The 8,779-nt window shown below is 38.9% G+C and overlaps 1 protein-coding gene across 4 annotated transcripts; it reads right to left on the bottom strand.

Annotated features, from left to right (window-relative positions):
* Positions 1 to 704: 704 nt before the first annotated feature.
* On the bottom strand, positions 705 to 8,420 carry cd4-2.2 (CD4-2 molecule, tandem duplicate 2). 4 transcript variants are annotated; one of them, XM_031791838.1, is made up of 9 exons: positions 8,311 to 8,420; positions 5,585 to 5,636; positions 4,019 to 4,198; positions 3,534 to 3,671; positions 2,760 to 3,011; positions 2,594 to 2,680; positions 2,098 to 2,246; positions 1,650 to 1,717; positions 705 to 1,358 (listed from the first exon to the last, which is right to left on the bottom strand). In XM_031791838.1, exons 1-9 carry the CDS (start codon positions 8,371 to 8,373, stop codon positions 1,289 to 1,291), a joined length of 1,059 nt encoding a protein of 352 aa, XP_031647698.1. In that variant the 5' UTR covers positions 8,374 to 8,420; the 3' UTR covers positions 705 to 1,288. The 4 variants fall into 4 exon arrangements, with proteins under 4 accessions (XP_031647698.1, XP_031647705.1, XP_031647715.1 ...); XM_031791845.1 differs by having other exon boundaries at positions 5,585 to 5,633; positions 8,111 to 8,392; XM_031791855.1 differs by lacking the exon at positions 8,311 to 8,420 and adding an exon at positions 8,132 to 8,245 and having other exon boundaries at positions 5,585 to 5,633.
* Positions 8,421 to 8,779: the final 359 nt, after the last annotated feature.

The raw sequence follows: 8,779 nt of genomic DNA, 5'->3' as shown, positions 1-8,779 counted from the left end.
AACAAAAATAAGGGGTTAAATATTTGTCCAAAAAAACCGAATATATTTATTTTTAGGAATGTGTTATTCAAGGTGTTTCTATGGGCTTTAGTAGTAAAGGTCAAATTCAATATTTTATGAAATAATACAAACAGAATAGATTCAGAATTAGAATAGAATTAGAATCATTTTTGATACCTAAAGGGGTCCTTAAATTCGAAACGATCAATGGTATGACCATCTTAAAAACAAGTGCATGTGTTAGCTTAGACTTGAATTTAATAGACTTTTTCTAATACTTTTAGACTTTTGCTCAAGTAGTATTTTACTGGGTGACTTTCACTTTTACTTGAGTCCTTTTCTATTAAAGGTATCTTTACTTTTATTCAAGTATGACCATTTGGGCACCCTTTTTTTTTACACACACACACACATTTTTTTTTTTTACACACACAGTTTTTTTTTACTGGACTCACAACTCCAAGATGTCACTCGACATGGTTGGAGTCTACGTTGTCAATGACAGCTGTCTGCACTCCACTGCGCCAGTTAGTGAAACGCAACCACTGACAACGCCACTAGAATGTATGTAGTAGGAGGCTGAAGTAAGTGTTCAAAAAGACTCAAGTAAAACGTATACTCATTCAAAGTGAGACGAGACTCAGCAGTGCATATTATGTTTGAAATCAAAACCCCCCAAAAAATAATGCTTTATATGATCTGTATTCCTTTCAACAAGAAAACACTTTAATTTAACAGGTATATCAATTCATAACATAACAAGCGGGTATTTTAAAAAAGTAGCCATGAAAGTTGACAAAATTGTAATGTCTGTAAATATGCCACGCTGAACAATGTCACAGCAAGAATCATTGCAAAATCATTCTAAAACCGTACAGTGTAAGTCTCAGGCTTTGTGTGAAAATGAATGGTGATTGAAAATGATCTAAGCACAAAGATGCAATGCAGTAGAGGATGCTCTGACAATGCAGAAAAGACGTCAGATGACATTCAATAACATATAGGTAAGAATAACAGTGTTTGTTTCTTTCTTCAACATGTCATTTTCAGTTTACATCATTTCATCATTCATATTTTTGAAACGGACATAAGCCCATTTACAATAGCCCCCCCCCTCTCTCTTTCTCTCTCTCTCCCTTGTATCTCACAAACTGTATAAGAATACTTTTCTCTCTCTCTCCCTTGTATCTCACAAACTGTATAAGAATACTTTTCTCTCTCTCGATCATTCTTCCATCCACACTGTGTCGTCAAGCAATCATGTTCCAGCCCATAATACTCCGCTCCATCAGCGCTGTTGCCGTGGTCCAGCCGAAGGCTTCTCTCTCTGCGTCCTCCGGGGTGGACCCTCTATTGTGCTGTGAAATACATGTGTTACAACATTAAACTTGACGATGTATCACTAACTACTTTATATTACATAGTTCCATGTATTTGAAATATTATTTCCATAGCTAGCAAACCTGATTCAACTTGTAAACTAATCATCAAGCACTTGAATAGGCAAATCAGGTGAGCTAGTTCAGAGCTACAACAAATTGTAAAGGGGGAGGGTTTGAAAACCACTGGTCTACGTGACTGTTCCGGAATACACCGTGTGCAGAAATTCCTGTCTATGATTCTACTAGATAGAGCAATAGAGTAGCTACCGGTTACACTGGCAGTAGTCGTTGGACTTCAGGGGCACTCTGATGTTCTTCATCTTCCGGGCTCTTCTCTGAGGGAGAAAAACATGTATTGTCTTTCTCGTTCATTTGCTGTGAAGCACTCACTCCACCTGAACGTAACTAAATCAATAATGAATTGGGTTATAGACATAGCCGTGGGAAGTATGGGTGCTGAGTGTGCTGCAGTACCCACTGTAAAAATCAGAATAAAAAAATATATATTAATAATAATATACTGTCTTTTCTCACAACTGCAGTGCACTAGGCCTTTACTAATCCTGTATTAGCAGACCGATACAGCTTTCTATTGCGCTGACAATATATATTTTTTAAAGTATATATTGATCTACATATGCTTATAGATCACCTTGGTTTATAAGTTTGGCAGTGACATTTTCATTGATCCCTCCCCTCTAGACTGTCTCCTCACCTTCATTCTTTTGTTCCTGCGGTGCAGGAGAACAATGGTCACCAGGAGTAAGACCCCCACCAGGCATCCTGCTCCCACTGCCACCCACACCCACAGGCTTAAGCCCAGCATGGGCACCCACTCAACGGGCTGCTGGCTGCCTTTGGTACCTGAGAGACACACAACCAGGGAGCACCTCAGTGAAGACCTCGGAAGTGGCAACTCACCCTCGAAATCGTCGTATTGACGTCAATGCACGGTTGACTCGAAATGTTGCGTTTCACACTTGTGGAGATAGAATTTACCATAGTTGCTTTTGTGAATAATTGATTTCATTGAATCCCTTTAGATTAATGAGAAACAATACCGTTTTATTTTTTGTAACAACCCCTCCTCCCGTCCTGAATTGACCAATGTTAAGGAGAGATTGAATAAAGTAGGAGCTTCCAATACCTTTACCATGAGGAAAATGAAACAATGAATCAGTAGTCAGTGTTCATAAAGTAGTGATACTCACAGTGATGGCAAGTAGTCACTGTGTTTACATCAGAGTTAGGTCCACTGTGCCCCTGCCCATCATCTTGGCCCTCGTTCGGCAACAAACCTGGGAGAGAAAAGACAAAAGCATTGTTATATTCATTACTGTCATGGTTGTATTGGGGATGCTACCACCTATTACCTACTTCTCACGTTGATGGTCTGAGTCTCTTTGTGTGTCTTCTCATCCTGAGTAATCTGACATGTCCATTCTCCTGTGTCTGACAGGGCCACAGAGCTGAAAGAGACATTCCTATAGCCAGGTCGTCCAGGGGCCCCTTCCACCTTTCCACCTGGACTAACCCACTCCACACTGGGCAAGGGATCAACTCCTGTCACCTGGCACTCGAGGATAGCATTGTTGCCTTCGTTGAGTTCATTGGAGGGGTGGACCTTGACTGGTTCAGACAGGGGAGGGGGGAGAGGGAGAGGGAGGAAGGGAGAGGGAGGAAGGGAGAGGGAGGAAGGGAGAGGGAAAATAAAGAGGAAGGGGTAGAGTATGAAAAGAAAGCGAGGTGGAAAAGATAGGGAGGTAAGAGACAAATGTCTGAGGGGAACACAGAAGCTTTGGCCACATGAATTCTGCCATTAGAATTGACCTCTGGTGCAGATCTGGGTTCAAATACAATTTTAAATATTTTAAATACTTTGAGTATTTGCTTTAGCCTGCCTTGAGTGCTAAGTGGATGAGGATTGCACTTTTGAGACGTTTCTATTGGTTCCATTGCAACATGGAAGCTCAATCAAGCACAGATACAGCTGTAGTATTTGAACCCAGATTTGCTTGGGTGTGGTGTCATTCAAATGTACTAGCAATAATAATACCACTTCAATATCACTGCTATAAAAACTGCTAGTTTGCAGGACTGGTGTCCACATTCACTTGCTGGACACCCTCATAACCATATGATGAGTGACACCTGTGACAATGTCGAGTCTGTGATCCATATCTTTCCCGTCCACCTTACAGATGTAAAGTCCGGCATCACCATCATTTAGAGCAGAGATTTCCAGCCGGTCCCGTCTCACTTTCGCCCTTTCAACCATGGGAGCATTTCCTGACATGAGGCAAAGACAAGGACTATAATGAACACGTACAAAACACAATTTGTTTTACAGCATAAGATCTATGCAGTATTTTAGGAAACACTTTTTTTTTGTGCAACTTTTTTAAATTTAACTAGACAATTCAGTACAAATTCTTATTTTCAATGACAGCCTAGGAACAGTGGGTTAACTGCCTGTTCATGGGAAGAACAACAGATTTGTACCTTGTCAGCTCAGAGTTTTGAACTTGCAACCTTTCGGTTAGTAGTCCAACGCTCTAACCACTAGGCTACCCTGCCACCCATTTTTTCATGAAATAACCAATTTATTTCTTTGTAATGAGCTCTTTTCTATCCACCTTTCCGCTCTTTGCCATTCTTCCCAAAATAATCCACGATCAGCACAGATTTACTTCCACCCACAGCTTTATGACTCCACTCCATATCCTTGTTAGACGTCTTGACTCCACAATCAATATTGACAGGCTGACCAATTCTCCTGTAGATCACCTCACCCACCACATGGAGAATACACAGGGCTGAGCGGAGAGAGAGAGAGAGAGAGAGAGAGAGAGAGAGAGAGAGAGAGAGAGAGAGAGAGAGAGAGAGAGAGAGAGAGAGAGGGAGGGAGAATAAGAGAGAGAGAGAGAGAGAGGGAGAGAGAGAGAGGGAGAATAAGAGAGAGAGAGAGGGAGAGAGAGAGAGGGAGAATAAGAGAGAGAGAGAGGGAGAGAGAGAGAGAGGGAGAATAAGAGAGAGAGAGAGGAGAGAGAGAGAGGGAGAATAAGAGAGAGAGAGAGGGAGAGAGAGAGAGGGAGAATAAGAGAGAGAGAGAGAGAGAGAGAGAGAGAGAGGGAGAATAAGAGAGAGAGAGAGGGAGAGAGAGAGAGGGAGAGAGAGAGAGAGAGAGGGAGAGAGAGAGAGGGAGAATAAGAGAGAGAGAGAGAGAGGGAGAGAGAGAGAGAGAGAGAGAGAGAGAGAGAGAGAGAGAGAGAGAGAGAGAGAGGGAGAATAAGAGAGAGAGAGGGAGAGAGGGAGAATAAGAGAGAGAGAGAGAGAGGGAGAGAGAGAGAGAGAGAGAGAGAGAGAGAGAGAGAGAGAGAGAGGGAGAATAAGAGAGAGAGAGGGAGAGAGAGAGAGAGAGAGAGAGAGAGAGAGAGAGAGGGAGAATAAGAGAGAGAGAGGGAGAGAGAGAGAGGGAGAGAGGAGAATAAGAGAGAGAGAGAGGGAGAGAGAGAGAATAAGAGAGAGAGAGAGGGAGAGAGGGAGAATAAGAGAGAGAGAGAGGGAGAGAGGGAGAATAAGAGAGAGAGAGAGGGAGAGAGGGGAGAATAAGAGAGAGAGAGAGAGAGGGAGAGAGAGTACTGCAATCACTTTATTATTATTAAAGTACTTCTGTTACTAGAATTATAATATATTATTAACTTTCCACTTCAATAAAGCATACTGAATTGAAATGTAATTGATAGAGAGAGATGTATCTGTTTATTTCTTTTCCCTTTCTTACTTCAACTATTTGCACATTGTTACAACACTGTACATAGCCAATAATATAACATTTGAAATGTATATATTATTTAAAAACTTTTGTGAGTGTAATGTTTACTGTTAATTTCTGATTGTATTATTTCCCTTGTTTATTTCCCTTTTGTTTATTGTCTATTCCACTTGCTTTGGCAATGTTTCCCATGCCAATAAAGCCTTTTGAGTTTAATAGAAAGAGAGAGAAGAGAAGGGTGTGTGTGTGTGTGTGTGTGTGTGTGTGTGTGTGTGTGTGTGTGTGTGTGTGTGTGTGTGTGTGTGTGCGCGCGCGCACGTGCGCGTGTGCATACGTGCGCGCGTGTGTGTGAGGGGTAAAAGTAAGAGTAAAATGAATACAACAACATTTTTAAAATTTCAATCATGTAGTGTAGATCTTTACCCACCGAACACAAACCAGGAGAAAGTCTTCATATTGGACCTTTTATCTGAAATCTGGAATACAAATTTAAATTACGTTCATGCAGTCAAAATGCATAGAAAATTTTAAGGAGAGATTGACCGTTTTGAAACATATAAAATGTCAAATATATTCTATAAAATGATCTTTGTTTGGCTTAAGTACATTTCTGAGTTTAATCTAGACTTTATGTTCTTACATGTGCTTCTGTTTGAGCGAACTTGTGGTTTCTAACCACATGGCTACTTCCTCTCTCTCTCTCTCTCTCTCTCTCTCTCTCTCTCTCTCTCTCTCTCTCTCTCTCACTCACTCTCTCTCTCTCTCTCTCTCTCTCTCTCTTCCTCTCTCTCTCTCTCTCTCTCTCTCTCTCTCTCTCTCTCTCTCTCTCTTCCTCTCTCTCTCTCTCTCTCTCTCTCTCTCTCTCTCTCTCTCTCTCTCTCTCTCTCTCTCTCTCTCTCTCTCTCTCTCTCTCTCTCTCTCTCTCTCTCTCTCTCTCTTCCTCTCTCTCTCTCTCTCTCTCTCTCTCTACATATGTATAAAAAACTAAAACATCTGTGAAAAAAAGTCAAAAGAGTCAAATGTTTCTTTGCATGACTAGAGATGTGATGATAGTTTTCTGAGCAGGGCTAGATTATTTTCCATCTTTTCATTATCTTCCGAATTCACTCACAACATTTGACACATTTCAAAGGAACAGGTAGATCTATATATAATAACATGAATACGCATATAGGCCTCTCTAACCGATAACAACAAAAACATATGTAATGCACTGTGATTGAGTATATAAATATGTATAATCATCGTCACCATTATTATCGAAACACTCAAATATGAAAATCATTAAGTCTATATCAGAGCAAAATACAAATAACTTTGTGCCAAACCTCATAGATCAGGGATAGAAGTCCCAGTAAATAAATTGACTGAAAATCGACAACAAAGGTGGTAAATATTCTAATTTACAGTATAATATTAGTTACATATCTTCAAGAATGATATCCCTCTGAAGATGGTTTATTGAATAACAACAAGTGATCTATCACTCCTCAATTGTTTTAGTAAATAGTAATTATATATAATTAACTCATTTTCACTATTTGTTTAATTCAGATTGATCGTAATAACATAATTTATTAGAGCTGTATTAGTAGTTGGGGCAATGCTTTGCCACTTAACAATATTCACCTTTTGCTTGAGCAACTTAATTAAATGAAGACCCATTTATTTATAATGATACCGTATGCCTACTTGAAATCGGCAGTTCATACTTTATCAGGTGTTTGATATCGATGTAATTCTTAACACTATCTTTGATAACTTTAAAATATTCAATTATTCCACAAAGCCTATATCTGAATGCCATGCTATTCACAGAGGTGAATTATAGGCTACTTTAAAATGTACTAATCATCTTTATTATGAACCACCTGTAATCAAATGAAACATTTGACAAAATTGCATTAGCCTAATAATTCTTATATTCGTATCATGGTGTATCATCTCACTCGGATTAACTCACAAACAGTGATAGGCGACAGGCCATTATTTTTGGATATTGTGTAGGCTATCGAGTAGGCTGTTAATCTATGGTTGATTTATTGGCAAAGAAGTAGCCTAACAAATAAGAACATGGCTTAACACATAGATGCCTGCTCGATAAGAGCCTATCCTATAATATCTCATCGATGTACTATTGATCAAGAGCTATTCATTTGCTGTAGCTATTCTTAAAAAAAAAACATTTCTTTGTGTATTATGGAACGTTATAATAACTTACTGATGATTGTGGTGATTCAACAGTTTTAAGGCCAGGCTGAAATGACATTTTTGCACCTACCACCTATCAGTTTTGAGATTTGTTGGTGTTTTGGTCAGATAATATTTGTATTTTCAAAACTTGATGATAATTGAGATTTTCTTTAGTTAATCATACTACCATCATAAACATTTTAATGCATTTTAAACACTTTAAAATCGACATACATCAATATTTTCAAAAGCTCACTACATTAAATGACAGAATATTTAAATGTCCATTTCATAGAGAATGCCACAAACTGGACTGACTATGTTTAGTAACTTACTTTGAAGAGATGGTGATTCGGTCTAAATAGGCGTTTGGTAGTCTAAGTCAGACTCTTCCCCCACCCCAACTAAGAAGCATCTGTGTTAATCAAATTTTAGTCCGGTCCGGGAGTGTCTATACAAAATGACTCCAAAATATTTAGTCTGGTTTCGTCCAGAAAAATGGATCTGCGCAATATGCAAATAAGATATACTGCCTAATTTGCATATTTGTAAAACATATTTCTGGAGAAATTTCATATATCTTTTTTTATTATATTTATGTCTAAATTCAACTGGTAAAAGTTGATTATCCTTCCAATCTCCCTTCAACATTTCCCACGAAATAAAAAGAATAAAGCTCCTCTCCTCTCTGGGTAAAAAAAAACATATAGCCCAAGCAACTGAACTAGCTCAGACAAGCATATGGGAATATTAATATTACCTGATCTGATTTGTAATTCACCTGAAATTGATTCTCAAAACGTCTTAGGTTACAAAAATCTGAGAAAAAAAACACTTTGTCCTTTCGCGAAAATACACTAATGAGTATGCTTTGAGGATAGTGACGGAGTAGAGCGGAAGAGATCGAGAAAAGCGTCTGCACTTTGGAAAGATTGTGGGTTTACGCATGCTACTTGTCTGCGCCTTCTTTGCAAACTCCTTATTTGATTCTGTATTCACCTTCCACCAGTGACCCAACTTCATAGGAAATGGGCTCCTTACTAAAAGTCCAATCTGCAAAATGTGCTGTATATGGGAAACATTGCATTTGCGCAGAATGACTGCATATAACTAACCAGTATCGTGACATACTTTTTTGTGATTAGCCTTTATGACGTGAATTTGACAGTAATACCACTTAAACGTCTCATGTAAATATAGTATGTGCTTTTGCATTATCAATAGTAGCCTACTTTAATAAAAGTCTACCTTATAAAACCACACTATTAAACCAAATAAAAGTAGGATATTATATTTTTGCTGGCCTATCATCAAAATAAATTGAATGGCAAAACTGATATTCAATGAGATGGCCTTGGGTCTTCCAGGCATGTGGCCATGAAGATATACACACCCGAAAGACTACTAAATTAGTTCTTAGAAGAGCATA

The sequence above is a fragment of the Oncorhynchus kisutch genome, linkage group LG2, assembly GCF_002021735.2.
Source record: "Oncorhynchus kisutch isolate 150728-3 linkage group LG2, Okis_V2, whole genome shotgun sequence".
NCBI lineage: Eukaryota > Metazoa > Chordata > Actinopteri > Salmoniformes > Salmonidae > Oncorhynchus > Oncorhynchus kisutch.
This window is presented reverse-complemented; position numbering and strand designations above follow the sequence as displayed.